General features: G+C 66.0%; 10 protein-coding genes across 10 annotated transcripts in view; 5 read left to right on the top strand and 5 right to left on the bottom strand.

Annotated features, from left to right (window-relative positions):
* Positions 1 to 780: 780 nt before the first annotated feature.
* On the top strand, positions 781 to 3908 carry PFL1_01928 (uncharacterized protein; the record flags this gene model as incomplete). The annotated part of the gene is made up of 2 exons (XM_007879439.1): positions 781 to 1031; positions 1208 to 3908. The coding sequence occupies 2 exons, from the start codon at positions 781 to 783 to the stop codon at positions 3906 to 3908; spliced, it is 2952 nt and encodes a 983-aa protein (XP_007877630.1).
* Positions 3909 to 4882: 974 nt separating this feature from the next.
* PFL1_01927 (uncharacterized protein) lies at positions 4883 to 7504 on the top strand (the record flags this gene model as incomplete). The annotated part of the gene is made up of 1 exon (XM_007879438.1): positions 4883 to 7504. The coding sequence occupies one exon, from the start codon at positions 4883 to 4885 to the stop codon at positions 7502 to 7504; it is 2622 nt and encodes an 873-aa protein (XP_007877629.1).
* Positions 7505 to 7825: 321 nt separating this feature from the next.
* PFL1_01926 (uncharacterized protein) lies at positions 7826 to 8307 on the top strand (the record flags this gene model as incomplete). The annotated part of the gene is made up of 2 exons (XM_007879437.1): positions 7826 to 8024; positions 8132 to 8307. 2 exons carry the CDS (start codon positions 7826 to 7828, stop codon positions 8305 to 8307), a joined length of 375 nt encoding a protein of 124 aa, XP_007877628.1.
* A 402-nt stretch (positions 8308 to 8709) lies between these two features.
* PFL1_01925 (uncharacterized protein) lies at positions 8710 to 11244 on the bottom strand (the record flags this gene model as incomplete). Its single annotated transcript, XM_007879436.1, has 1 exon — positions 8710 to 11244. The coding sequence occupies one exon, from the start codon at positions 11242 to 11244 to the stop codon at positions 8710 to 8712; it is 2535 nt and encodes an 844-aa protein (XP_007877627.1).
* Positions 11245 to 12532: 1288 nt separating this feature from the next.
* On the top strand, positions 12533 to 16336 carry PFL1_01924 (uncharacterized protein; the record flags this gene model as incomplete). The annotated part of the gene is made up of 1 exon (XM_007879435.1): positions 12533 to 16336. One exon carries the CDS (start codon positions 12533 to 12535, stop codon positions 16334 to 16336), a length of 3804 nt encoding a protein of 1267 aa, XP_007877626.1.
* Positions 16337 to 16680: 344 nt separating this feature from the next.
* Positions 16681 to 19602, bottom strand: PFL1_01923 (uncharacterized protein; the record flags this gene model as incomplete). The annotated part of the gene is made up of 2 exons (XM_007879434.1): positions 16681 to 19303; positions 19442 to 19602. The coding sequence occupies 2 exons, from the start codon at positions 19600 to 19602 to the stop codon at positions 16681 to 16683; spliced, it is 2784 nt and encodes a 927-aa protein (XP_007877625.1).
* Positions 19603 to 20186: 584 nt separating this feature from the next.
* On the bottom strand, positions 20187 to 21315 carry PFL1_01922 (uncharacterized protein; the record flags this gene model as incomplete). Its single annotated transcript, XM_007879433.1, has 3 exons — positions 20187 to 20281; positions 20362 to 20696; positions 20843 to 21315. The coding sequence occupies 3 exons, from the start codon at positions 21313 to 21315 to the stop codon at positions 20187 to 20189; spliced, it is 903 nt and encodes a 300-aa protein (XP_007877624.1).
* A 1610-nt stretch (positions 21316 to 22925) lies between these two features.
* PFL1_01921 (uncharacterized protein) lies at positions 22926 to 24890 on the bottom strand (the record flags this gene model as incomplete). The annotated part of the gene is made up of 8 exons (XM_007879432.1): positions 22926 to 22985; positions 23064 to 23156; positions 23250 to 23259; positions 23360 to 23414; positions 23519 to 23536; positions 23613 to 23827; positions 23912 to 24009; positions 24252 to 24890. 8 exons carry the CDS (start codon positions 24888 to 24890, stop codon positions 22926 to 22928), a joined length of 1188 nt encoding a protein of 395 aa, XP_007877623.1.
* A 1010-nt stretch (positions 24891 to 25900) lies between these two features.
* PFL1_01920 (uncharacterized protein) lies at positions 25901 to 26353 on the top strand (the record flags this gene model as incomplete). The annotated part of the gene is made up of 1 exon (XM_007879431.1): positions 25901 to 26353. The coding sequence occupies one exon, from the start codon at positions 25901 to 25903 to the stop codon at positions 26351 to 26353; it is 453 nt and encodes a 150-aa protein (XP_007877622.1).
* A 414-nt stretch (positions 26354 to 26767) lies between these two features.
* PFL1_01919 (uncharacterized protein) overlaps positions 26768 to 27028 on the bottom strand; it is a gene marked incomplete at both ends in the record, with an annotated part of 1352 nt that continues 1091 nt past the window's right edge. Inside the window, one exon of the mRNA XM_007879430.1 lies at positions 26768 to 27028. This exon is cut by the window's right edge and continues 384 nt beyond it. Coding sequence (XP_007877621.1) covers positions 26768 to 27028 — 261 coding nt within the window.

Raw genomic sequence — 27028 nt, 5'->3', positions numbered from 1 at the left:
TTCCGATCGGCTGCGCTGCCCTGCAGGCCCCCCGCTCGCAGACCGAACAAAACACGCCCGCCCGGCCTGGCTGCCTGCCTGCGAGGCCTGCCACTCTCTCTCTCTCTGACTCTAGCCTGTCCCGCCGGGGCGTGGGCCCGCCCCCCTGCCTGCCCCGCCGTTCTGTGGTCGGCCGGCCGGCACCAGGCAGCGAGCAAGCAGGCCATCGCGTCCATCGCATCGTCGCTTTTCCATCCAGCCATCCGCCGCTGCCTGCCTCGCCTTGCCTTGCCTTGCCTTGCCTTGCCTTGCCTGCCTGCCTTTCGACCCAGAGCCCCTGCCTGCCTGGTCTTGCCCGCCCGCCTGCGGCTGGTGTAGAGTTGCCCTCCGCCCTCGTCTGCCGCCGCACCCACCTGGCAAACATAAACAGCCATCGACGCCCCATTCCCCTAAAGTGCCACGCCCTTCTCCCGTTCCCTCCCTCCTCCCTCCTCCCTCCCCTCGACCACCATCACCACCACCACCACAGGCCCGTCAAGAATCAGCAGCATCGCGGTCGGCCCTCGCACCTCCTCCTCTCCCCTCGCGCGTGCCGCATACCCCCTTTCCCCCAGTGCTTTCCGCTGGCCACGTCGCTCCGGCCCTCCCGCTCACCCCGGCGTTCGTTGGACGGTGTGATTACTGTTGCGGGACGATCCAGGCAGAAGAGCTGGACCCCCTACATAAACAGAGCGTCCCGACTTCCCTACACAACCCCCCCATCTTACCGATCGACGACGCGCATACACGCATCCGCCCAAGATGTCTGACAGTTCGGCCACTCAGGAGGTCCGAAACGAAAAGGGCCCCTCGACGTCGGCGGCCAACGAGGAGTACCAGGCGCTGATTGAGTTTATCCGCGCCCAGAAGACGAATGCGGCCGACGAGGGCGAGGATGACGGATCCCACGTCGTCCGCAAGCGCAACTGGCTCATGCCCTGGAAGGTGACCGAGCAGCGTGTCAACAAGCACGGCGAGGTCGAGGAGCTTTCTCAGAAGGTCCCCGCATCCTGGTGAGTGGTCGACTGGCGACGGGGAAGCGGAGCGGCGATGCCGGTTTCGCAGCATTTGCGGGATGCACACGCGCCCCTCACTTCACGGTGGCACTGCGCGTTCCTGGAGTTCACAAAAGACTGACTCGTAATGCGTCCGCCCGTTTCACGGCTCGTCCCGCGATTCTTTCTGGCAGGCTCGAGACCGACATGATGCGCGGCATCAGCGAGGCCGACGTCCAGAAGCGTCGCGCCATGTTCGGCTACAACGAGCTCGAGTCGCCCAAGGAAAACATGCTGCTCAAGTTTATCGGTTTCTTCCGCGGCCCCGTCCTCTACGTCATGGAGCTAGCCGTCGTCCTCGCCGCCGGTCTGCGTGACTGGATCGACTTCGGTGTCATTATCGCCATCCTGCTGCTCAACGCCTTTGTCGGCTGGTACCAGGAGAAGCAGGCTGGCGACATTGTCGCCCAGCTCAAGGCCGGTATCGCGCTCCGCTCCACCGTCGTCCGCGACGGCAAGGAGGTCGAGATCGAGGCCCGTGAGCTCGTGCCCGGAGACATTGTCGTTATCGAGGATGGCCAGACGGTCCCCTGCGACGGACGCCTGCTCGCCGAGTACGATGACAAGGACGGTTCCGCCGCTGCCGCCATCCGCGAAAAGGCCGAGGCCTCGCGCCGCGCCGGCGGTGGAGGCGAGGACGACGACCAGGGCATCGACAAGGGCCCCGCCATCATCGCCTGCGACCAGTCGGCCATCACCGGAGAGTCGCTCGCCGTCGACAAGCACATTGGCGACACGGTCTTCTACACCACCGGCTGCAAGCGCGGCAAGGGCTACGTCCTCTGCACCGACATCGCCAAGCAGACGTTCGTCGGCCGCACCGCCGCCCTCGTCCTCGGTGGCGAGACCGAGGGCCACTTCCAGAAGGTCATGGGCTCCATCGGCCTCGCCCTGCTCGTCCTCGTGCTCGTCTTCCTGCTCGCCGTCTGGATCGGAGGCTTCTTCCGCAACACTGGCATCTCGACGCCCGCCGAAAACAACCTGCTCACCTACACGCTCATCTTCCTCATCATCGGCGTCCCCGTCGGTCTTCCTTGCGTCACCACCACCACCATGGCCGTCGGCGCCGCCTACCTCGCCAAGCGCCAGGCCATTGTCCAGAAGCTCACCGCCATCGAGTCGCTCGCCGGTGTCGACGTGCTGTGCTCGGACAAGACGGGTACCCTGACCGCCAACAAACTGTCGATCCACGAGCCCTTCACCTCGGAGGGCGTCGACGTCAACTACATGATGGCCGTCGCCGCGCTCGCCTCGTCGCACAACGTCAAGTCGCTCGACCCCATTGACAAGGTCACGATCTCGACGCTCAAGGACTACCCCGGCGCCCAGCAGGAGCTCGCCTCGGGCTGGACCACGCACCGCTTCACCCCCTTCGACCCCGTCTCGAAGCGCATCACCGCCGAGGTCGAGAAGGACGGAAAGCAGTACATCGCCGCTAAGGGCGCGCCCAACGCCATCCTCAAGCTGTGCGCCCCCGACGCCGAGACCGCCTCGCAGTACCGCAAGGTCGCCGCCGACTTCGCCTCGCGCGGCTTCCGCTCGCTCGGCGTCGCGATGAACACCGACGGCCAGTGGAAGCTCCTCGGCCTGCTGCCCATGTTCGACCCACCGCGCTCCGACACCGCCGCCACCATCGCCGAGGCCCAGACGCTCGGCGTCTCGGTCAAGATGCTCACCGGTGACGCCGTCGCCATCGCCAAGGAGACCTGCAAGATGCTCGCGCTCGGAACCAAGGTCTACGACTCGCACCGCCTGATCGGCTCCGGAGGCATGGCCGGCTCCGCCATCCACGACTTTGTCGAGGCGGCCGACGGCTTCGCCGAGGTGTTCCCCGAGCACAAGTACCAGGTCGTCGAGATGCTCCAGCACCGTGGTCACCTGACGGCCATGACGGGTGATGGTGTCAACGACGCCCCCTCGCTCAAGAAGGCCGACTGCGGTATCGCCGTCGAGGGCGCCTCGGACGCCGCCCGCTCCGCCGCCGACGTCGTCTTCCTCGACGAGGGCCTGTCGACGATCATCACCTCGATCAAGGTCGCCCGCCAGATTTTCCACCGCATGAAGGCCTACATCCAGTACCGTATCTCGCTCTGTCTCCACCTCGAGATCTACCTCGTCCTCTCGATCCTCATCCTCGACGAGGTCATCCGCTCCAACCTCATCGTCTTCATTGCGCTCTTTGCCGACGTCGCCACCATCGCCATCGCCTACGACAACGCCCCGCACGCCAAGCAGCCCGTCGAGTGGCAGCTGCCCAAGATCTGGATCATCTCGGTCGTCCTCGGCGTCCTCCTCGCCGCCGGCACCTGGATCCTCCGCGGCACCCTCTTCCTCAACAACGGCGGTGTCATCCAGAACTTCGGCAACACCCAGGAGATCCTCTACCTCGAGGTCGCCCTCACCGAGAACTGGCTGATCTTCATCACCCGCCTCGGCGGCGGCGAGTCGGACATCACCCTCCCCTCGTGGCAGCTCGTTGGCGCCGTCCTGGCCGTCGACATCATCGCCTCGCTCTTCGCCCTCTTTGGTTGGCTCTCGGGCGCGCCCAACCGCAACCCCATCACCGCCCCCCACGGCGGCTGGACCGACATTGTCACCGTCATCCGCGTCTGGATCTTCTCGTTCGGCGTCACCGTCATCATCGGCCTGGTCTACTACATCATGAACAGCTGGCGATGGCTCGACAACCTCGGACGACGACAGCGCTCGGTCAAGAACCCCATCATCGAGGACCTCTTCACCAACCTCCAGCGCCTCACCATCGTCCACGAGAAGAACGCCGAGGGCGAAGAGCTCTGGGCCTTCCAGCCCCGCACCGAGATCGAGGACGAGTAGCCGCCTCGGCCTCTCGCTGCCTCCCTCTCTGTGCCCCTGGCGGACTCTTGCTCTTTGACGCTCAGCCTGCTCTTCTCTTGCTCCGAAGCCACGCACTTCGTTTTGTATTCTCTCGGCGCGGCGCGGCGCGGCGCCTGACCTCGCCCGCGGCCCCCTTTTGCCTCCTCGCATCCACTTTCACCGCGTCGATTCGTCCTCCTCTGCCAGCCGCTGCGGGGACGGGCTAGAATCCCGACGACGCCCCCTTTTCAGCTTCGCTCGCCTTCTCTTTTTTTTCCCTCCGTCATGAATTTGCCTCGACGTCTCGCCTACACTCTCTTTCTCCTCGCTCCTCCTGCTCTTGGCTCTCGCTCTCCTCTCATTCGCTGGCCCTCCGCACCTTCCATTGCTGCCCTGCCCTGCCTTCTTCCCCTGCCGGCACGCGCACCCGACCTCTCCATCCCCCTCATCGTCATCCTTTCTGCACGACGCCCCGACGCGCTCGCACGCTACCCCCGCTACGTTACCCGCGCACAATACCTCTTCCCAGCAGCACGCCTTGGAATGCGAAACACCTAGACGACCCTTCTGGCCTGGTCTGGCAGACTGTCCGTGTGAGCCAGAGCAATGGCCGGCCGTGAGAGCGTCCAGACTAGGGCTAACTCGTGGTCGGCGAGCTGGACTGGCCTGGCCCGGCCCGGCCTGCTGGAGTCGAGGCGCGCCGTGAGCTCGCGTGTGTGTGCATGTGGAGCCGACGCACGGGGCGGGTGGGCCCTGCGTGGCTGAGGGCGCGTGCCAGGAAGAGTGTCACTTTTTCTGGCTTAGTCGGCCCTCTTCGTGCCCACCACCTCTTCCTAACCCCTCCCCTCCCCAGCTCCTCGCGCCACTCGACAAGGGACGAAACGAGTGGCGCAGCTCGGCTGACTGGCGACGACGAAGACGACGACGGCGGGAGCGCATTCCCCTGCTGCCCACATCTTCGCACCCAGCGCAAAATGCAGGCGGCCGAGCAAGAGCTCAAGAACGTCGCCGGCCCTTCGCGGATCCAGCAGCTGCCACACGGCCTCTACCAGCTCGTCGAGGACTGCTTCGACGAGGAGCAGTACGACCATGCACTCTCGCTCATCGACGAGCTGCGCGCCGAGTCCATCCGACCATCCGAGTCACAGGTACGCAGGCTCTTCGCCCTCAGCCTCTGTTCGCTCCCCGCGCACCCCACCACGCTCCCTGTTTCCAACGCCAAGGCGCCGCTCGAACAGGACGACCGGGATGCAGCGCAGCGGCGCCAAATCAAGCTGCTGAGGTCCAGGCATCGTCCGTCGCAATGCGCCATCTCGACTGCATCCCGCCTCCTCCTGCAATTGGGCAAGAGCTGGCTCCATCCGACGGTCGCCTCGGCCCGACGCATCGCAGCACAAGACGCCCACTTTGCCCGGTACATCCTGTCCACGCTTCCCTCGCACGTCGAAGACGACACGGCCTCGCACACCGCGAAGCGGCCCGCACGGGCCTCGGCATCGCCCGACTATGCCGAGCAGCGCGATCGGAGCACCCCGCTGGCCCGCTGGATGCAGGAGCGTTTCAAGACGGCCGAGGATGTCTGGGACCTCCTCTCTGGCGGCCGCACCGCGTCGCCCGACCCTCGGTCTCAGCAGGGCAGACTGGTGGATGAATTCTGGTTGTCGGATCGCGAACGAAGGCTCGTCGAAGAGCAGGTGCAGGCACGAGCCTCGCGCACCTCGCATCGTCAGCCGGCGGCGTCTTCCAGCAACGCTGCCTCGCAGGCCCACAGTGGGCCATACGCCAGCGCCAGCGACTCGGACAGCTCGTCCGAGGAAGGCTGGCGCGCGTCGAAGCACACAGCTGCCACGCGACCTGTCCAAAACAACCGGCCCATGCGCACGTCCAGGAGGGGGCTAGGCCGCCAGGTCGACGACGAAGACGATGGCGAGGATCTTGACGGGGCGAACCCAGCGCTACGCTTGACAGATGGCGCCTGGCGCACGCTCAGAGTCTTGGTCGAGCTCTGGCAGTTGGAGAGCTCGCTCGACGAGCAGCAGCAGCAGCGCGGCTGCTTTGTGGATCAGTTCCCGCCGAGCGAGCAGCGCAAGAAGCTGCTGAGCTCGCCTTGGCGGCAGCGGGCCAAGACGTACGCTGTTGGGTCCGACACCGGCAGCTCCGAGGTGCGCAAGGCGCTCGACGTCGCCTTTTCCTTCCCTGGCGCCATACCGACGCTCTGGTGGCGCGACGCCGCCGCCGCCGCAAAGGAGGCCGACCAGGACACCGCAACATCCGAACGCCGCCGCGCCGAGCTAGCTTGGAGGCGAAGGGACGCCCAGGACGACCTGGAAGAGGCGGTGCAGCGTCGCGTAGAGGCCGCCACGGCGCTGCTGGCCCTCATGTTTGCCCACGCGCGGCGCAGCCTGCTCGACCAGAGCGCCGTCATTCGGGGCACGGCGATCCGCCTATCGAGCCTCGATGCAGATGACGTCCGGCGTCTCGCGATCAGGCTGCAGCGCGTCGAGCCGGGCATGCTGGCCGAGTCCCTCCTCGCCCACCTTGCCCTCATCAGCGGTTCGCCGGGCTCGAAGGCTGAAGGTGACGGCGCAAGGGCCAACGGTGGCGGCAGCGGCCGCCGCGGCAAGGACGGCGGTCGACAGGATAGCCGGGGCGTCTTCGTACTTCGCCTCCACGGCACGGCGTTCTACGTCCGCCGCCGCTTTGTCGAAGAGCTGACCAGCGCCGATCGGCTCCGCTCGGCCTTGGGACGCCTGGCACGCCAGGACGTCGTCTACGCCGACGTGCGGAGCTGGATCGACGAGCCTGCCAACGCCGCCCTCTACCGGCAAACGGACGTGTTTGCACCGACCAACGCGGGCGGCGGCAATGATGACGACGACAGCGGCGACGAGGACGAGGAGGGCATCGCATGGTTCGCCTACCGCACCCTGATGAAGCACGACAGGCGCACCACCGCGCTCTCCGCCAGCCCGGCTTCGACGCTCTCGTCGTCGCAGAGCTCCAGTCGCAGCACGGCGCATCGGGTCGGCGCGCTGCTGCGCCTACACACCATCACCGAGCAGGTGCGGACGGTGCAGATCAAGTGGTTCGTGCTCCTCTGCCTGATGGAGATGCACCAGCAGGCCACCACCGTGCTCGAGGACCTGTCACAGACACCGACGTCGCCGGTGAACGCTGTCGCCGCCGCCGCCGATTCGGACGTGACCTCGATCCAGGCCGCGATCCGATCGACGCTGCCCGGTCTCGAGGCGGCCATCCAGCAAGACGTCGACGAGGTGCAGCTGGCCATCGATGCGATGCACACGTACGAGGAAAAGGCCAATAAGGCCGTCGCTGCAGCAGCAGCATCGCCGCGCAAGGATCAGCAAAGCAAGCGCAAGGCAAAGCATGGCGTAGAGGACCAGAAAGAGGCGGCCGCGGCAGAACTGCCGACCGTGGGCGAGACGGCGAAGCGGTGCGAGGAGCAGGTGCGGAGCATCCGGGATCTCGTCGAGGTCATCAGGGTGTTTCGAAGCCAGCCAGAGTGGAAGGGCGGCGCAGGGAACGAGCAGGAGTCGGCGATGGCCGCGGAAGAGGGCGACGATGCCATAGCCTGAGGCAGAAGCAATGTGTACGATGTGCCGGCGAGCGCCCGGTCGGCTGAGCGAGCGAAGCAAGGCGTGCAGTTCCGAGACTGCCCGAGTCGGCCTGGACCGGGTCCGAGCATCGAGCCCAGGCAGGGTGGCAACGCGGGTGGTGCTTACGTGATGCGTGGCAGGCCAGAAAATCTCCACATGCGCTGCCCCGCTCTCGCCGGGTCTGGCCTGGCCTGGCCCTGGCCTCTCTCGTTGATAAACTGCTCCCCACACCCAGTCCACCGTCGATTGCCGTACCAAACCACCACCAACACCACGCCCTCCGCCACAACAATCTCCAAGATGCTACCGCGCACCCTCACCCTCGCTGCCCGCACGATGCCGTCGTCGACGCTGGCAATGACCCGCTCGACGGTCGCTACCCGCCGCGCACTGAGCACGACGAGATGCGCATCAAGTGGCAAGTTTGACCGACCCGGTCCGCCCCCCCTACCCGCCAAGGAGCAGCGCGAATTCGAAAGACTGGTCAAGGACAAGCAGAGTGAGTCGCCGTCACCCTGCCTCACGCACGTCCTCTGCGCTGTCGGATGAACGTACCATGCTAACTACCCACTCCTACGACGATGGCGCCGCGCCACACGACGGCAGACTCGTTGCAGTTCACGTCGGCCGAGGAGCAGTTCCACCCGGACGCGCGCAAGAAGCCCCAACCGGACTTTGAGGGCGAGACCAACCCCGTCACCGGTGAAGTCGGCGGGCCCAAGAAGGATCCCCTCACCTACGAAAAGGAGTGGACCTATGGAGGTCGCGCGACCGACTTCTAGCGCTTGCGCCTCCCAGCCTGCCTTTTTCCTCTCTTCAACGGACCCATCGAACACAGTCATCTCCTCTCTCGATATCGCCCGCGATGCCCTCTGGCGGCTGTACCATACCACTGCCTGCACTCTACCATCTCAAAGGTGTCATGTCACTACGACGGAAGCTCGGATTGCGATTGTGGGTAAAGTACAAGTTGATTGATGCGATGTGGATAATTGGGTGGGGATCCGCGGGTGTCGTTTGGCTGAACGTGTCATTGCTGACAGCGCAGCGGACGAGTGACCAGGACGAGTCGGCACAAGGATGCCGCGCCGTTTGGCCCGCTTGGCGCTGATGCCGGGAACACGGTGAGTAGGAGGATTGCTAATGCTTTTGGGTAGTGGCGATGGCTTGTTGACGATTGCTTGCTATTGTTGCTGAACCTCCTGCTGCTGCTGCTGCTGCTCGTCAGGCTGCTGCTCGACGACGGCGGCGCTGGACTCGTTGGCGCCTGCGCTCGGCGACGCTGGTTCAGCGCTCGCCTCGAACAAGGATCCGAGGTCAAAGTCCGGCATGGAAAAGTCCATCAGCGCATCGAGCGAGCTTGCGGCCTCCTGGCCGCTGTCGCCAGCAGGTGCGCTGGCTGCTTCGGCCGCGGCGGCGGCATCGAGAAGGTGGGACAGATCCATCACCGAGTCCGCCGGGTCCAACGCCAGATTCGAGGCCTGGTCCGTCGCCTGGTCCGGCTGCGTGGGCGGATCCATCGCTGCAGTGGCTTCCGAGGCCGCTGGTGCAAGCGATGGCTGCGGGGACGAAGCCGGAGGTGCCGCCAGCATCGACGCAGCCATGGGCGAGCCGAGCCCCTCGCGGGTGAACCTGGAAAGATCGCTGAGCGAGATGCCCAGCGCCCGGGCAAGGTCGTCGTCCGTCATGGCGTCGCCGCTGCCGCTGTTGCCGCTGCCATCGGACGGGTCCAGATGATCGCCGAGCGCGGCAGGGATGGGCACAACGACTTCATCGTTCGCCGAGTCCGCCAAGTCGATCTGGTGCTGCCCATCGAACAGCGCGGCGTCGAGCTCGAAGCGCTCGGCCTCCTCCCTCTCTCGCCGCGCCTGCTCCTCGGTGGCGATCTCGGCCTCGAGTAGGAGAGTCTGGGCCTCGAGCGTCTTTTCAAAGTTCTGCGACTGCCGGAGCATGCGCTCCGCCGCCCGGTGGTCCTTCTTGACCTGGCGCGCCTCGACCCGCGCCTTCCGGTTGGCCTCGCGCTCGCGCTGGAGGTCCTTGCTCCGGGCCATGATCCGCTCGCGCAGCACCTTGATGCGCTCGTCGACCGTCTTTTGCGCATTGTCGAAAAACTGCTTGTCCACCTTGAGGCGCAGCATCTCCTGCCGGAGGTCGTTGTGGCTCGAAGAGACATCAGCCATGCGCTTCTTGACCGTGGCGTGCAGGTCGACGTTGGCCTCGGATCGTCGGCGCTTGGCGGCGGGCGTCGCGCCCGTCTCCGTGGCTCCGACGGATGCCGAGCGTTGCCCGCGCGGCGGAGCCGCCGTCGAGCTCGACTGCCTAGCATGGGCCGCTGACGGCGCCGCCGAATTGGTCAGCAGCTCGCTCAAGGCCTGCGCCAGGACCTGCGAAAAGTCCCGCCCGCCCGACTTCTGTGTCGTCGTCGATGTTGCAGCAGAGGAAGCGCGAGCATGGTCGGCGCTCGGCAACGGGGCAGCGCCGGTGTCTGCAGACGAGAAGAGGCCTGGACCGGTCGAGGTGCCGAGCGGCAGGAGGGGCGGCGGTGCGGACTGTCCGCGCGATGGGGGCGCTGTTGCGGCGGCGGGGGTGGCGGCGGCGCTGGTCGAGGTGGCCGGACTGGCACCGACCGAGCGACTGCGGGCGATGCCCTTGAGCTCCTCCTTGGCACGCTCCCTGACCTTGCGATCCTCGCTGGCCTGCTTCTGCAGCGCGATGAAGAGGTCGGCAAAGAGCTTGACGTTGCTGCGTATAAACGCCTCGATGTCAGCGGGAGGGGCATTCTTGGGGATCATCCGTCCCAGGTCGGCGATCGTGATCGGGACGGCGCCGCGCGCGGCCGCCTTAGTCGTCGGCTTCTTCCGCGCGTCACCATCCTCGGCCGTCTTCGCCTTCCTCTTGGCAGGCGCCTTCTTCTTTGGCGCGGCCGTGCCATCGGGTCGCGGGTACTTTGGGGGTCTGCCGCGAGGGCGCTTCGCTGGTCCGATCATGGGCACGGCCGGTGCGGCCGTAGGCGTTGCCGACGGTGTTGCCGACGGCGCGGACGAAGACGCCGTCAACCGTGCTGCCGGACCGAGAGCTTCCCCGCCAGAGTTTGGCCCGGGAAGCGGAGAGTCTGACCCTCTCTGCCCGCCGGAAGCTAGAAGAGGGTCAGTTCGACCCGGTCCGCTCTGTTGCTGCGCAGCCATGCCCGGAAGACGCAGGGCCGGAGCAGATGCCGCTGCGATCCCGTCGGCTCGGGGTGGCGCCGCGCAAGTCTCAGGCGCGGGCTGTCGTCGCTGGCCAGCGGGGGAGGCGTGAACCTGGACATCCTGTGCGGGCCGGACCGCGGCTCCTGCTGTGGGAGGTGCTGGCGAATCGGCCGCCTGAGGCTCGGGCGTGTCGCCGAAGAGCAAGTCGATATCGTGGATGCGACTGGTCTCGTCTTCGTCGCCGCCCGTAACCGCGGCGACGGGCTGCTTCTGCGACCATCGGCTGAGCAGGTCCTGAAACACACGGAGATCTTCCGAAGTGACGGCGCAGGTCGCGGGAACCACCGTATCGGATGGCGTCGAGCTGACGCCGGGCGGATCCTCGTCGTCCGAATCCGTGTTGCCGACCTGCGATCGGGCGAGGTCCGGAGTAGGTGCCTGCGATGTCGTGCTGGTGTCAGCGGTACTGCCGTAAGACCATGGGCGGCGCTCGGCGGCGGCCGCCTCGGACGAGGCGAATTGCAAGCCCATATCGAGAGGGGACGCCTGGCCAGATTGCGCGGCCTCAACGGCTCGCCTACGAGCAGGCAGCCATGAAGGTGCTGTCGATAATGCGGGGTTTGGCCGGACGAGTAGTGTGCCTTGGATCAGCGACTAACGTTCAGCCGTGCAGATGCGGGCGGCGGGTTCCACCACTGTCCTGGAGCCGGTTCGGGCCTCCCGAAACCGCAAGACCAAGCTCACCTATTCACCGAGGTTGGGGAGTTCAGAGAGCCAAGCCTCGCCGGCGCTTTCTGTCACGCTGGCTGTCTCGCCAGGCGTCCAGGTGCGTGGATCCACCGTAGTCGTAGTCGTAAGGACGTCGGCGCTGCCGCAGGTTTGGCTTGACGAGAATGCGAGTCAAAGGGCAACGGGAGAAGAGGAGGTGGAGTGGCCGCAACGAGGAGTCAGGCCTCTGTCGAGGAAAAGAAAAGTCGAGGCAGCCAAAGCGGTCGGTTGGGCAGTCGAGCCTCCAAAAAATTCTCGAAATCACGTGCCCCACAGTAGTGTTGCTTTTGGAGGACAAGCCAGCCAGCTGAAAGCCAGCTCAGGCTGAGCCCGCCTGCCTGCCTAGACATCGACACGAACGCGAAATCCAAGTCAAGACCCTGAGGGCTGCTCGCGACGGCACCCGGAGATTTTTCGGCGCCGCCCGCTGGTGGGGCAAGGCGGTCGTTGAGGTTGAGTGGCGTGGGACTCCGGGTTCCGCGCATGCACGGCACGGTGCTGGTGCCAGCTGCTCGCCACCACCATCGCCGTCATCGCCCTCGTACCACCACCATCACCACGTCCTCTCGCCATCGCCCGACCACGCAGCACACCATCACACGATACACAGCCAGCAACCCCGGTCTGACGGCAACCCCGCTGCTGCTGCTGCTGCCGCACTACGTCTGCGGCCCGTCGAGCTAGGTTAAGCTTTGCTCCGCTGGCCCGCACATATTGGTCCTCCCTGGTCGGCCGCGCTCCGCTCTCGTTCCGCCCCTCTGCCAGTTTGGTTTCGGCGGCGACGCGCCCGTCCGGCTGTGCTGTGAGCCTCATTCTCTGCACAGGGGGCTTGATCCGACCGTCGTTGGTCCGCAGCGCGACTCAGCCATCCAGTTGATCCCGTTCCTGCCCAGCCTCAGAGAGCTTGATGCACTTGTCAGCGCATCACGGAGGCGCCTGAGTCGCCACCACCATAGACTGCAGCGACAACGCCTACTCCCACATCGACAGCCACCCCAGCGCCCGCCAGAGCAACATCCATCGCGGCACTGACAGCATTGATCGTTCGGCCATGCCGAACCGCAGACTGCCGAAGCTCGAACCAGGGGTAGTGCCGGTCGATGTCGATGCGGTAACGCCGAAGGTGGAAGGAGCAGAAGGAATGCGCACTGGCTCGCCATCGGTAGCGTCGGGTGTGCCGAGGCGGTACGCCGCATCCTCTTCGGATCGGCTGCCGGCCAGGCTGACAGCAGCATCGACCGCTGCTCTCGACGTCAAACCGCCACCTCCTGGCTCCAGCCCCGCCATCACCATCGACCTTGACGACGACGAAGACCTGGACGACGACCGGCCCTTGCACCGTCGCCGCCCCTCTCCAGACCAGAACTACGGCAACGACCACGACGATATTGTCCTGATCAAGGCCGAGAACGCAGCTGCAGCGGCCAGGCTTGTGGGAGACGCCGACCGATCAAACGACTCCATGGTCATCCCTGTCAAGCGCGACTCGCCCGGGCCCATCACGCCGCGAGGCGGCCAAGGCCATGTCAAGCGCCCTAGGGTGTCTGCAGAGGGGACGCTCTCGGACGCCGCCTCGTCTCGACACGGCCAGAGAGACCGAGACGAGGATCCCGCCTCGTCCCAGGCAGCGCCCGGCTCGACCAGCAGCACCGGTCGGCCCACCAGCGACCTCATCAAGAGGACGGATCGGGACCTGGTCGAGCTGCTGAAGCAGACCAAGGCCAACCTGAAGAGGGTGCGGCTGGAGCTCGTCAGCCTGGTCGAGGACCCGAACGCGGCCGATGAGGCGTACGTGAGGATGCAGGAGAGCTTCCTCAACCAGAGGGTCAAGCAGATTCAAGAGGAGCTGGATGCCAGGGGCGTCGATCCGTCCGGCCACTCAGCGACGCCGCTCCGAGCTGCCTCGCCGCCGCAGCAGGCTCCGTCTTCAGGGACCAGCACCGGCGCCTCGGCCAGCAACGTATTTGTGCCCGCTGCCCGCTCGGGGGTAGACGCGGCTACCGGGCACGACGAGCTATTTCGGCCTGGGTCGATCAGCCGGGCCGATCGTCCGCAGACCGACTCGCGACCGACCGACGGGGCATCGGCTCGCTGCGACACGTTCGCGGCCCGACCTCAGGGCCAGGACGATGGCTCCCGCCGACCGCGCTCGCCCACGCCCGACTTTGACGACGATGCGATCGAGTGGAACGAGGTGCCCGACGTGCCAATCGCCGGACCCTCGCGGCCTGCGCCCATGGTACCTGCGGCGCCCGTCCGGGCTGCCCCGCCGCCGCCGCCGCAGGACGACGCCATCGACATCGACGAGTTCTATGGCGATGGCGATGACATCGACTACGACGATGCGCCCGCCGAGGTGCGGGCTCAGATCCTCGGCCCGTCGATGGACCAGCTGCCCAAGTCCAAGGAGACCCGAGACCAGCTCGTGTACCCGTGGTCGCAGGAGGTCGTGTACGCGCTGCGCGAGCTGTTCCAGTTGAAAAATTTCCGCAAGCACCAGCTCGAGGCGATCAACGCGGCGCTGAGCGGGCGGGACGTCTTCTGCCTAATGCCGACCGGCGGAGGCAAGAGCCTCTGCTACCAGATCCCCGCGGTCGTCACAAAGGGCAGGACGGACGGCGTCACGATCGTCATCTCGCCCCTGCTCTCGCTGATCCACGACCAGGTGCAGTCGCTCGTCCAGAAGGACATTCCTGCCGTCGCGCTGAGCGGCAAGATGTCGGCCGGGGACCGTGCGGATGTCTTCCGCGAGCTGACAAAGCGCGAGACGTCAATCCGCCTGCTCTACCTCACGCCCGAATTCGTCGGCAAGTCGTCGAAGGCTACCGAGATCTTTGGCCTCCTCTACCGCACCAAACGCCTCGCCCGCTTCGTCGTCGACGAGGCGCACTGCGTCAGCCAGTGGGGCCACGACTTCCGGCCGGACTACAAAGACCTGGGCAGGCTGCGGCAAGAGTACCCCAAGATCCCCTTCATGGCGCTGACTGCGACGGCCAACATCCGCGTGCGCGAGGACGTCACCAACCAGCTCCAGCTCGACAAGCCCGTCGCCCTTCAGCAGTCGTTCAACCGGCCCAACCTCGAGTACCACGTGCGCGACAAGCCGAGCACCAAGGCCAAGCACCTCGATGCGATCGCCGGCTTCATCAAGACGTACCACGCCGGCAAGACGGGCATCATTTACTGCAACAGTCGCAAGTCGTGCGAGGAGGTGGCCCACGACCTGTCGGAAAAGCACGACATCCGCGCCAAGCACTACCACGCCCACCTCTCGGACGCCGATCGCACCATGATCCAGAACCAGTGGAAGACGGGCGAGTTTGAGGTGGTCGTCGCCACCGTGGCCTTTGGCATGGGCATCGACAAGCCCAATGTGCGCTTCGTCATCCACCACTCGATGCCGCGCTCGGTCGAGGGCTTCTACCAGGAGACTGGCAGGGCGGGGCGCGACGGCAAGACGTCGGTCTGCGTGCTCTACTACACGTACAACGACTTCCGGCAGCTGCAGAACCAGATCCAGGAGGACGACCTGCCGCGCGTTCAAAAGGACCAGCAGCTCGAGAACCTCAAGGAGGTGCTCAGCTACTGCGAGAACCGCACCGACTGCCGCAAGATGCAGATCCTGCGCTACTTTAACGAGACCTTCTCGCCCGCCAACTGCCACCGCAGCTGCGACGTCTGCATCGAAAAGGACGGCAAGGTCGTCAAGCACGACTTTACCGAGCTGGCCAAGGTGGCCATCAAGCTGGTCAAGGCCATCCTCGCCACAAAGAAGCGCGTCACGCTCATCTACTGCGCCGACGTCTTCCGCGGCGCGAGGACCCAGGCCACCCGGGAGCACCACGACCCCAAGGCCTACTTCTGGGGCACCGGCGCCCACCTCTCCAACGACCAGTGCCGTCGCCTCTTCCAGCGCCTACAGGCCCTCAACGCGCTCGAGGACGAGACCCGCAGCATCGGCGGGTACACGCAGTTCTACCTCAAGCTGGGTCCGAGGGCCAAGGACGTGCTTAACGGCTCGCTCAAGGTCGAGCTCGAGATCCGCCCAGAGAAGGCGGGCAAGGGCACCGCGGCAGCGGTAGCGACCACGACGGCGGCGACGAAACGGTCCACTGGCAGGCCTATCGCCGCCACCAGGCCGGTGGCCGTCAGCGACTTTGAGTTTGCCGACGACGCCCACGACATCAGCAACGTGCCCCTCAGCCCGGATAAGGCGAGGGCGCCGCGCAACGCTGACAGGGCCAAGCGCGCGCCACTCAGCCGCAACGTCGTCAACACCCGCTCGGCCGTCGGCAGCGGCAGCGGCTCCGCCGACCGGACCAGGGAGGAGCGGGATGTGTCGCAGCAGTGCTACGAGGCGCTGGCCAAGCTGCGCAGCGAGACGATCGAGAAGCTCGGGTGCGCCGAGTCGGAAGTCTTCACCGACGAGCAGCTCCAAGTCCTCAGCGCTATGCTGCCGCGCGACGACATGACGCTGCGCGACGCCATCGGCATCACCGGGCCCAAGAGGTACGTGCGGTCCTCTGACTTCCTCGCCGTCTGCATCGACTACCGGCAGAAGCAGGACCGCCTCGGCGGCAAGGCAGCCGCACCGCGAGCGGCAGCGGTCGGCGCGACGGCCAAGGGCGCCATCGATCTGTCGTCGTTCTCGTACAACGACCCCAGCCCGCCAAGGAGCAAGAGCGGCGCGTCGGGCCCCACGGCGGCGGCGGCGAGCAGGCGTGCGCCCCCAACCTCTTCGTCGTCTACGGCGCGGCCGGGTGCCGGGGCGTCCTCGCGGGCCTCGACTTCGAGATCGGCAGCAGGTACCGCGGCGTCCGTTATTCGCCCCATGCCCATCCTTCCGCGACGCTGACGCTGACGCCGGGAAACGGTCCGCGCCGCGCCACGCCGCGCAGCAATCGCTTTTAGACGATTCCTCTCCTCACCTAGCATCCCACCGCATCCACATCGTGTACCACTAGCACCGCCAGCAGCGTCTCCCATCTCATCCGCGCAAGCATCAATGTTCGCTGCGCCTCCCTCTCCCGCGGGCTCATCGGGTCATCGAGTGGGCATGTCGTCATTGCAGTCGTCTCTATCATCGCGGTGGGCGAGCGAGCAGGAAGGGCGGTCGGCCGGCCGTCCGGGTGGCCGGTCCGTCGAGCGCTAAGCACATGAGCCAATGTCGCTCGTGGCGCAGGGGGCAGCAGCGTAAAGCTAAGCCGACACGCGGAAGGCGGAGCACTCGCGGTCAAAGCAGTCGCGGCACCTGACTTCGCCGTCGCGGTTGACCTTTGCGCCCGAGTCGAGCTTCTTGCCGCAGATCGAAGGCGCAGCGGCGCGGAGGTTGCGCACGAACAGGGGCGACGGCGCCGCCTTTGGTGCGCCGCGGCAGATGAGGCAGTTGCGGTGCCACGCCGTGCTGCGCGGTCCCGTCACGCTCTCGAGTGCCGATAGCTTTTCGCCGCAAAAGGCGCAAGACGGCATCCCGCCCAGCCGCGTCGGCCCGCCCGCGGCCGTCGTGCCCGAGCCCGAGCCTGTGGCGCCGCGCAGGGCGGCCAGGCCGTTCGAAGGGCCGGAAGATGAAGACGTGGACGGCTGGGGCTGGCGAGAAAAGATGCCTGCTGCCGGATTCGTTGGAGCGGTGGCCGAGCGCGAGAGGATCGTGGAGCGTGTCGGCGGGGCGGCGCCGGCCGATGGCTGGAAGCGACGAACGCTGCCGTCGGTGGGTCGGGTCGACGTCGACGTCGGCGCCGTGCTGGTGCCGCGCGCAAATGGCAGATCGCCTCGCTCGGGGAACGAGGAGCTAGACGGACTGCGCAGCGTCGCGGCGGGCGAGGGCGTCGGGCTCGGCCGCAGTTCTCGCTGGTGGGTGACGTGGTTCCGCACCGACGCTTCCGGGTCCAAATTGCGGTTGAGCGTCCTTCCTTCGTGCGAGGCCGGCTGGTCGTCGAGCGCGCGGACCACGCGCTGGAGGCGGACGCTGGGCGCGCAGTGAGGGTGCGCAAACGGTTCCAGCCCCGGTGCGAGCTCGCGGTACTGTCCGTCCAGGCCCTCGAGGCGCGTAAAGGTCCGGCTGCCGTCGATCTTGGCCGCGCAGACGCAGCACGTGAAGCAGTCGGCGTGCAGGTGCTGGCCGCCTGCTAGCGTGATCATGACCACCTCATGCGCGGGCCCGGACCCGGTCGCAGACGACTCGAAGGGCAGCCGATGGCAGACGACGCATCGCACCTCTGCATCCGCCGCGGGCGGGTCCGCGGCGGTCGGCTCAACAGTCGGCTCCGAGTCGGGCTCGTCGGAGTGCTTGTCGCCCTGCAGAGGCTCCTTTGTGCTCTTGTCCTTGGAAAAGGGCGTGTTGAGCGGACGTGGAAAGCCGCTGGCGGTGCGGTCACGCCCGAATTCGGCAGATCGCGGCGCAGCAGCAGCGGCACCGCCGAGGCTGGAGCTCGCCCTCACGTTGGGGCTGCCGGGCACCTTTGCCGAGGTGGTCGACGGGCCCGCGCCATCGCGGGTGAAGGAGTCGAAGCGTCCGCGTGAGCCCGTCTCCGGCGTGACACCACCGCTCCCAAGCGGGGTGCGCTTGGTCGGGCTGTAGCTGCGGCTGCGCGAGTCGCTGCGGCTAAGGTGGCCCCGCTCCGGGTCCGAGCCGGGCCCGAACGACGTGCGGAAGGCGGCGAGGTTGAGATCGCCCGTGAACTGGGCGGTCAACGGACGAGGCTTGGGCGGGCTGCCGGTGATGCTGCCGCTGCGGCTCATGCCGGTGCTGCCGCGGGTGGGCGAGCGCGAGACGAGGTCTGGGAACGGCAGCGTCCCTCGCGAGGGGGGCCGCGCGACATCGGCGAGTGAGCCCGTCGAGGTGGAACCCCGGCGGAAGATGTCCGAGGCCATCGTCGGACTCGAGGGCAGCGTCGGCGACGTCGGCATCGCCGTCGATGTTGAGCAGCCCCTGTTGAACTTTTTCGACAGCTCGGCGATGGTTGCGCCCATGGCGCCTTTGCCTGCGGCCCCGTACCGGCTGAGCCTGCGCACGTCGGCGTCGTGAGAGCGAGAGGATGCCGACGGAACCGGCCTTTCCGCAGCCTTGGCGTCGAATGACGGCCGCCTTGCCTGCTTTGGTCTGTCAAAGCAGCCTTCGCAGCACGGCCTACCGTCCATGCCGACGAGCACCTCGACGCCGTCCTTTGCGCCCTTGCCGCAGTGGACGCACCTCCAGCAGCGGCCGTGCCAGAGGCCGCCGTTGGCCTTGACAAACTTGCCGTCCTCCTTTGTGCTGCCGAGGACGTCCCTCTGGCACGCGTTGCATTTGCCCAGGCCGTACCGCGCGCTGTAGCACTGCTTGCAAAAGTAGGCGCCGTCCGGGCTGAGGTCGGCCGCCGAGCTCGGAGGCGCGTAGATGGTCGTGTCGCGCGCAAAGACGGCCTTGCAGTCGTGGCACGCCCACTTGTTGCGGCTCTCGGACGGCTCGACCAGGCTGCCGCAGACCTTGGAGAGGGCGCCGTCGGAGCCCTGCAGGATCGGCGCGCGGTAGTCTCCGCCGTTGGGCGACCGGTCGCGCGAGGGCGCGGCCTTGGAGGGCCCGGCCGACGGAGGCGTCGAGAGGTACTGCGACGCCGTCCGCTCCGTCGACCGGCCGCGCTCCGGCAGGCTGTCGAGCGTCGGGCGCGGCTGGTTGCTGAAGCTGGACCTCAGATCGCGCGAGATGCGAGAAGGCATGCCGAGGCCGAGGTTGTGGTCCGTGCTGGCTCGAAAGGGGACCTTGCCGTTGGCAGAGGCGACGCTCGAGCCGCTCGTGCTGCTCGAGAGGTACGAGTCGTCGGGCGTAAACGTGCCGCTCACGTATCTGTCGAGGGATGGCAGCAGGCGGGGTGGTGATCGAGAGGCAGGTTGGGTCAGTTCGATCCTGTGCTCTTAGCGGCACGACTTCATATGATCGGGCCGCCAGACTTGCGGGGCGTTGGTGCGCCGTGCGTGTGCTTACCTGCTGGCCCATCGGTCCGGCCGAGTCGTCGAGCCAGGAGCTTCCCCTGCATCGCCCTTGGACTTGATCTTGCCCGCGGGGAGCGAGTCACAGCGGTCACAGGAGGCCTCGCCGCCATGCTGGCAGCCCGCTGCGAAGTAGGTGGTCCTCAGCGAGGCCATGCTGGCGGTGGGGCGCTGGAAGCGGGGTCGGGTCGTGATCGTGCGCCGCGTAGAGCCTACGGCGCGGTGTGCAGTGGACGGTAAGGAGAGGCGGAAAGGGAAGCAGACGGTGCAGATGGACGTAGCAGGGCAGGAGGGGCGGCTGAGGTGCGAGGGATGGAGCAAGCAAAAGCAGGCTGGTACTTTGGGTCGGTGTTGGAGTGGGTTGGTGCTTGCCAGGTTGGCCCCTGAAAACCTGACTTGACCGGACCCTGAAGAAGGATCGAGCGCCCGCCCGCCGCGCCCGCACAACCAGCCCAACTCCACACAGGCCACCAACAGGCCAGGCCCGACAGACCAACACAGCCTCGCCTGACTGGCCAGCGCGTGGCCTGCTTGGCAGCGCGTCGTTGGCCCAGGCGCCGCCCGATCCTTTTCCCCCCCCCCGCACATGTGACTTCTGGCGGCCGCCGCGCAGTCCTCGCAACGCATACGGCCGTTTGCACCACGACCGCTCACACCACAATTCCAGAGCTTGCAATGCACGCAGCTGCCACGGCTTTCAAGAAAACGACTCTGCTGGATACAGGGCCACGGGCGCCGCTTCACAGCCGCGAGCCCGTGACAATGTCCTTGAGGCTCTGCTTGTCGAGGGCCAGCGTCGGGTACGGCAGCGACTGTCCCATCGTCTGCCAGGCGCCTGCAGAATGAGCGACATACGACACCGGCGGTCAGCACACAATCTCACGGGTTGAGGGAAACCTCGCCCCCGGCACTCACCTCCGTCGACGACGAGCTGGATGCCCGTGACGTACGTCGCCGCGCCGCTGAACAGGTACACGGCCGCCGCGGCAATGTCCGACTTTTCGCCCATCCGCTGCATCGGCACGCTGTCGCCAACAATGTCGCCGGCGCCCTTGGGGGCGAGGCGGTCCATGCCCTCGGTGCCCTTGATGGGTCCGGGGGCGATGACGTTGGAGCGCACGCCGTGCGGGCCCATCTCGACGGCCAGCACGCGGCTCAGCGCATCGACGCCCGCCTTGGCCGCCGACGCCGGGCCTTGCCAGCCCAGGCCAAAGTAGTGCAGCGTCGCCGAGACGAAAATGTAGCTGCCCCTGCGGATGTCGAAGCGGGTTGCAAGCAGAGAGGCGGGACGGCAGGAGAGCATTGCGCGCAGCGCGGCAAGAGACGGAAGGACGGCAGCGGGAGGTCAGCACGTCGCGCAAAGGAGGGCGTGCCGCCAGTCACGCCGCCGACTCACCTGTTGAGCTTGACCTGGCCCAGCGTGGCCTTGACGGTGTTGTACGAGCCGAGGAGGTCAATGTCGATGACCGTCTTGAAGCCCTTTTCGTTGTTCTCCTCGATGCCCGCCAGCCAGTTGGCCGCGCTGCCGCAAATGACAAAGTCGATCTTGCCAAACTCGGCGACGGTCCGCTCAACGGCGCGCTTCAGGTCGGCCGGCTCGCGCACGTCGCCGGGCGTGGCAATGCACCGGCTGCCCGTGTCCTTGGACAGCGCCTCGGCCGCCTTTTGCAGCCGCTCGGCCTTGCGGCCCAGGATGGCGGCGTGCGCACCGTGCGCCATGACGGCACGCACCATCTCGTAGCAGATGCCCGAACCGCCGCCCGTGCAGAACAGCACCTTGCCCTTGAAGATGTCGTCCTTGAACACCGCCTTGGTGTCGGCAGCGGCGTGCCGGAACGGCGGAACCTCGGTGTCGTCAGAGTGGCTCATGGTGCAGGTGGCAGGAGTGGCAGTGGCAGTGGCAGTAGAGTTGTTGAGGATCGAGGGATGGGCCTGACGTCGATGGCGGTGATGGTGGATGGACGTCGGGCGTCGATGGTGGTGATGGTGAACGGGCGTAGGACGCAAGGGAAGCTCGGTCCTCTTTTAAGGCTTGGTTGGTTAAGCGCGCTCGCAGCCCAGCCTTCCTGCGGAAGGGGGAGGGAGCCGAAAGAGGAACCGGTCCACCGGCCCAGGCCAAGAACCGACCGACTGCTTCGCCGCCAGGCTGCATTCCACGCAGCGGTCCACCCGCATCGTGCGGGGTCGCCTGGCCTAGCCTGGCCCGCCTCCAGCTCGTATCTAGAGCCCTCGGATCACGGTCCTCGGAACACGGTCAGCGCGAGGAGCCGCCGTGTGATAGCGAACGGCCAAGCCCTTCGCTCCTAGGGCTTGGCACAAGGCGCAGCCCTCCCTCCTGCTGCCAATAATGGTCGGTCGGCCGCGACCTCGCCGCCAGTGCACTTCCTCGCTCCACTCGGCATCTCTCTCTGCTCGCCCCACGCTTTCGCCGCACACCAGCTACGCTCGCCGCAACCTCCAGCCAACTGGAGCCTGGACCCGCCAGAAAAGGGAAGAATTCCGCCACCGCCGCTTGACCACCCTCAGGATCCGCCTGGCGGTCCGCAGCCAGCTCGACTATCCAGCACCAGCACGACGTTTTCGACAACCGTTCCAACATGATCAAAGTACCATCACAGCGTGCTCACAAAGCCATAGCCCTTGTTCCCAGTCCGTCAGCCAGACCTATGATCCCTCCACCGACGCCTCAGCAAGCCCTTGGATGACTGGCCAGCGATCGGCCAGACTCGAAGCGGCTGCTACTAGTGATGCCGCCGCCGCCGCCGCCGCCGCCGCCGCTGCCGCTTCAAGCATCTCCATTTCTGGCTTGGCCCATCCCTCGACGCAGAGACCGCATACGTGGCCACACTCCCGCAACAGGGCGAGATCGCACACATGCCCAACGCTTCCGGACGCCGTTCGCAGGCGCGATCAAAGCAACCGCAGTACGTCAACGAGGCCCGCCGCATCACGGCGAGGGCAACGCAACCACCGACGGCACATCGCCGAACCTCCAGCCCATGTCGCCTACGTCTAGCGTCAGACACGATCACGCGAAGCTTCGACCTCTCTGCCATCCTTACCCAGCGAGCCTCTCAGTCATAGTCCCAATCATCGATACCAATCGCTCCCTCGCACTTGTACCCTACGAGCGCTTGCACGTTTCGTCTCACAATCGCAATCGCAGTGTAGCCGTTCTGTTCTGTAAACGAAGAGAAAACTCGGTCGAGGTGACGCGGTCTGGATACCTGCCGAAAAAAAGGCCGCAGCGCCCTGCTCATTCATCCCTGCTGGCGGTAGTGGTGCTCGGCGGCTACCGATATGAGGATGCGTACGTCAAACGGGTCTAAGCGACGAAGTGCCAGCAAGTGCGATGTCTTCTGTGAATCCCGTGGGACGACGCCAACTTTGAGGCTCCGTGAAGGATAGCCAATGGCCGTGACTTGACCTCGATCGCTCGAAGCCGTCCACATCGCGCAGCGTGATGCCAAAACCTTCCTTTATCGTGACGCGAGCCAGTGGACGATATCTCCATCCTGTACGACGTACGTCTTGCCAACCTGGGGAAGAGGATGAAGACACGAGTGCGTTTCAGTCCTTTGTCGATCAGGTCGCGACAGGATAGAGGCAGAACGTACCTGTCGCTGCTTTCCGGCCGCCTTGACTGCCGCCTCGCTTCCCAACTCCTTTAGATCCTCGTACGCCATGACCTCGCCGCAGACGAACTTTTTCTGTAGGATCGCGTGCGATGATGGGGGAGCGATGCGCACGTCAGCCACCATCGACACGTGAAGTCATGCCGAAACCCAAGCTGCCGCACTAACCTGGAAATCTCTGTTCGTGTCCGAACGGCCATGCCGGGAAATGAGGTAGAAAAAGGCCAAAGAGGATCAGCAGGTAGCACGCAGCAAATGTAACGCACAGAATCGCTCACGTGTGGATCAAACCCGCTGCGGCGGGTGCTGCAATGCCACGACGGAACGTCCAAGCTGCTCGCAGTGATGGTGGAAGAGGTGTCAGCACGATGTCGAAGCGGTGTGGCGTCGGGAAAAAAAAGCCGCGACGCGCGATCGCGACGGCGGACGAAACTCACCTCGGACCTCGTCGGCGCCTGCGGTGAGTGTGAAGTACAGATGGACATGGTCAGCATAGCGACAGGCGATGCAGCAGGAGGGTCGACTACTCACCTGCGGTAAAGTATCGCTGGAGGTCGAGGCCGTCGTAGCCTGCCTTTGTGATCTTGCCGAGGGCGCCGGTGACGTTGGGGCCGAGCGTCTTGAGCTCTTCTGCCTCTGCTTCGGGCGAGCCGAGCTGAAGGAGGCGCTCCTCGAGCGAGACGGAAAAGGGGATGAGCAGGTCGCCCGGGTTGTTCTTCTGGATCCACTCGTGGATCTTGGGCAGCCTGCGGGGCGGTCAGCGGGGGTGGGCGGGGTGAGCGTGCGATGACGAGGAAGACTGCGAGGGGCCGCGTGCACGGCGGACGTACCACTTGTTCTTCTTGCGGACGTAGTCCTTTTCGCTGAGGTTGACGAGGTAGACGACATTCTTGGCGGTGAGCAGGTTCATCTCGTTGAGCACGTCGACCTGCGGCACGGGAGGCGGGCGGGTCGGCGAGGGGTGGATGGCCAGCTCGGGTCAGCACGGGTCTCGCATTCGCTGGTAGATGGGCCTGGCCGCCGCGCCTGGATCAGTGTGTATAGTCTTTTCTCATTCAGGCTTGATGGGCCTTCGACGAGCTGGGTTATAGTATTCGAGTGTCTCATTGCGCACTCTTTATCATCATCCGACGGCGGCCAGGCGGGTAGGGAGCGGGAACGTCTGCTCACCTCTGCGTTGCTCCAGTCGCCCTTGCGGACGTCGCGGTTGTCCTCCTGGAGGTGCTTGAGGATCTTTTCGATGATGGCGACCTCCTCCTTCTTCTTGCGGTCTTCGAGGCTGTTGTTGCCGGCCGAGCGGGCGTTCTTCTTGGCCAGGTCGAGGGCCTTTTCCGTCCACTCGATGTCCTTGAGCCGCAGCTCGGTCGAGATGATCTCCATGTCGCGGATCGGGTTGACATCGCCCTCGACGTGGATGACCTCGGCGTCGTCGAATGCGCGGACGACCTGGAAGATGCCGTCGACGGAGCGGACGTTGGACAGGAATGCGTTGCCGAGACCGGCGCCGGTCGAGGCACCCGCCGTCAGGCCGGCAATGTCGATGCACGTGAGAAAGGCGGGGATCTCGGACTTTGGCTTATACTGCTCGCAGAGCCACTTGAAGCGCTCGTCGGGGACGGGGACGCGCGCCTCTTCTGGCTCGATGGTGGCGTATGGGAAGTTGGCGGCCTTGCCCAGGTCGCACTTGGCAATCACATTGAACAGCGACGACTTTCCGACGTTGGGCAGGCCGACGATGCCCATCTTGAGGTTGTTCGACGGGCGGCCCAGCCGGATCTTTTCGACGGGGGCGGCCTTCTTCGGCGGCATCCTGGCGTTGTTCTTGGGTTGTCGGAGGGGAGCGGCGGTGGTCGAGAAGCTGGTCGGTGCAGGGATGGCTACGGCGAGGCGATGGACGGCCAGTGGCGAGCGGTGGACGTTGCGAACGGCGGTTGCGAGGGAGACAAGACGAGTGCGGCTGGTGCTGGCTGTGGCTGTGGCGGTGGCGATGGCGGTGATGGCCAGTGTGGTGACCATGTAAAGGGGCGCGGTGCGAGGGGGATGGCTTTGGTTGGGGCGAAGACGGAAAAGAGGCGCTTGGTTGCACGAGGGAGATGACGATGGCTCGTGGCTCGTTCCCTTCGCCCAGCCTGCTGGCCTGCCAGCACCGTCGTACCCTCCCACCACCCAGCGGCAGAATTTCTTTCTTCTCGCCGTCGCCGAGAAGCCAGCCCGTGATCGCCTGGCCAGGCTGCGGTGTTCTCAGGCCAGTGGTTGACCCGCCGGCAGAACTCTCGTGCGAGATCGGTTCAGCCGATTCTCCAATGTGGCCAGATCGGCGGGCTGAGACGCCTGGCGGGGCCCGGCCTGGCCTGGCCTTGCCTGCTCGGATCTTGGCGGTGGGCTTGCGGAAAATATCCCGACGCAGAGGCAGGCGGGCGGCTGGCCGATCTGATGCGTCTGGCAGCCAGCGCGTGCAGCGTCTGTCTGGCTGCCTGCGCACGCGGCAGGCCAGGCCAGGGTTTGGAACTCGAGCGCCAAGCGGGCGTCGGCCAGCCCAGAGGTCTCGGCGCTGGGCCCTCGCCGTGCGTCAGGTTCGCAGCTGCCCCCTGGCCTGTTTGGCGTGCCTGCCTGCAACCATCACCGCCATCATCGTTCCATTGCCCTCCCACCATCACGACCTCGCCCGCAGCGCTCTAACTGCTCCCTCGCACGCCCTCACCGCATCGCCACCAGCAGCACGAGCCCGTTTGGCTTCCTATCTCCAACTTCGCACACCCCACAGCCCACTCTTCGACCCGCAGCCTGCAATGAGGTCTCCTGCGATGCTCATCGCCACCATGGCGGCCATCCTGGCCTGCCTCCTCTTCGTCACCGGCGCAGCCGCCGAGCAGCAAGAGCGCAGCTTCGAGGATCTCTCCGACGACGACCTGATGGCGCGGGCGCTCATGGGCTCGCTCGACTCGGACGCACTGCTCGCCCTCGATAAGCGACAGATCGCCGCCGGCGGTGGATCCGGCGTCCTGACCACCTACACGGGCGTCCAGACCATCTCGGGCTACCAGCCGCCTGCCACGCGACCCATCCCTACTCCTACTCCCTCTGGCGGCACCATCATCTCTCCTTCTGATATCCCCGGCTACGGCAGCCAGTCGTCCGACGGCGGCAGCCCTGGCGGCTCTTCGTCCGGCGCCACCTCTCACGGTCCCGCTGGCTGGCTCAGCCTGCCCGCACTCTTCACCACCGCCTTCGCAGCCGCGATGGCCGCGGGCGCCGGCTGGGCTTTCCTGTGATCGGACCGCGAGCGGGATCGCCCTTTGCGTCGTTTCTTCAAGCCCTTTGGCCGCATCGGCGTTGGTCGGCACCGCCAGCTCAGCAGCGGCTGCGGTGCTCCTTCCCCTCAAGTCGTTTCTGGACGCTCAAGATGAGCTCGCTTCTCAGCCCGACCAAGACGCAGCTCGTCTCGGCGGCCCCCGCCAACAGTCGCACTCCTGCCCCTCTCCTTCCGTATACCGACCTTGCATCCCTGAACATTCCCTCGGCCCTTGTCCATTTTGCCTCTCTCCGCCAAGTGTATAGTCCCGCGTCGTGTCACGTCTCAACCCTCATTGTCAGCGCTCGATTTTCCTTCGCGCTCTATGGTACCGCAAACCCACAGCCCAAAACAGTCGCGGCTGGCTCGCTCATCTCCCGAACTGGTATGACGCTCAAAGTTGCAAAAGGGGTGTATCGGGGACCGATGATGGCACACAGCGTCGCAGCCTCGCGCGCACTACACGGGCCCTGCACCGATTGTGGCGCCCGCACCATGCCCTGCGCCGCTGTTGGTGTCGAAGCGGCCCGTCGGAACGCCTCCGGGCCCTCTGGAACCCGACAACCCCGCTTGCGCTGCCCCCGCCGCGCCGCCCGTGCCGGCAGTGACGCCGGCGGCCGAGATGCTCCCCGCCGCCTCGGCCCTCTCGAGCTTC

Source organism: Pseudozyma flocculosa (genome assembly GCF_000417875.1).
Source record: "Pseudozyma flocculosa PF-1 unplaced genomic scaffold scaffold00005, whole genome shotgun sequence".
NCBI classification, from domain to species: domain Eukaryota; kingdom Fungi; phylum Basidiomycota; class Ustilaginomycetes; order Ustilaginales; family Ustilaginaceae; genus Pseudozyma; species Pseudozyma flocculosa.
This window is presented reverse-complemented; position numbering and strand designations above follow the sequence as displayed.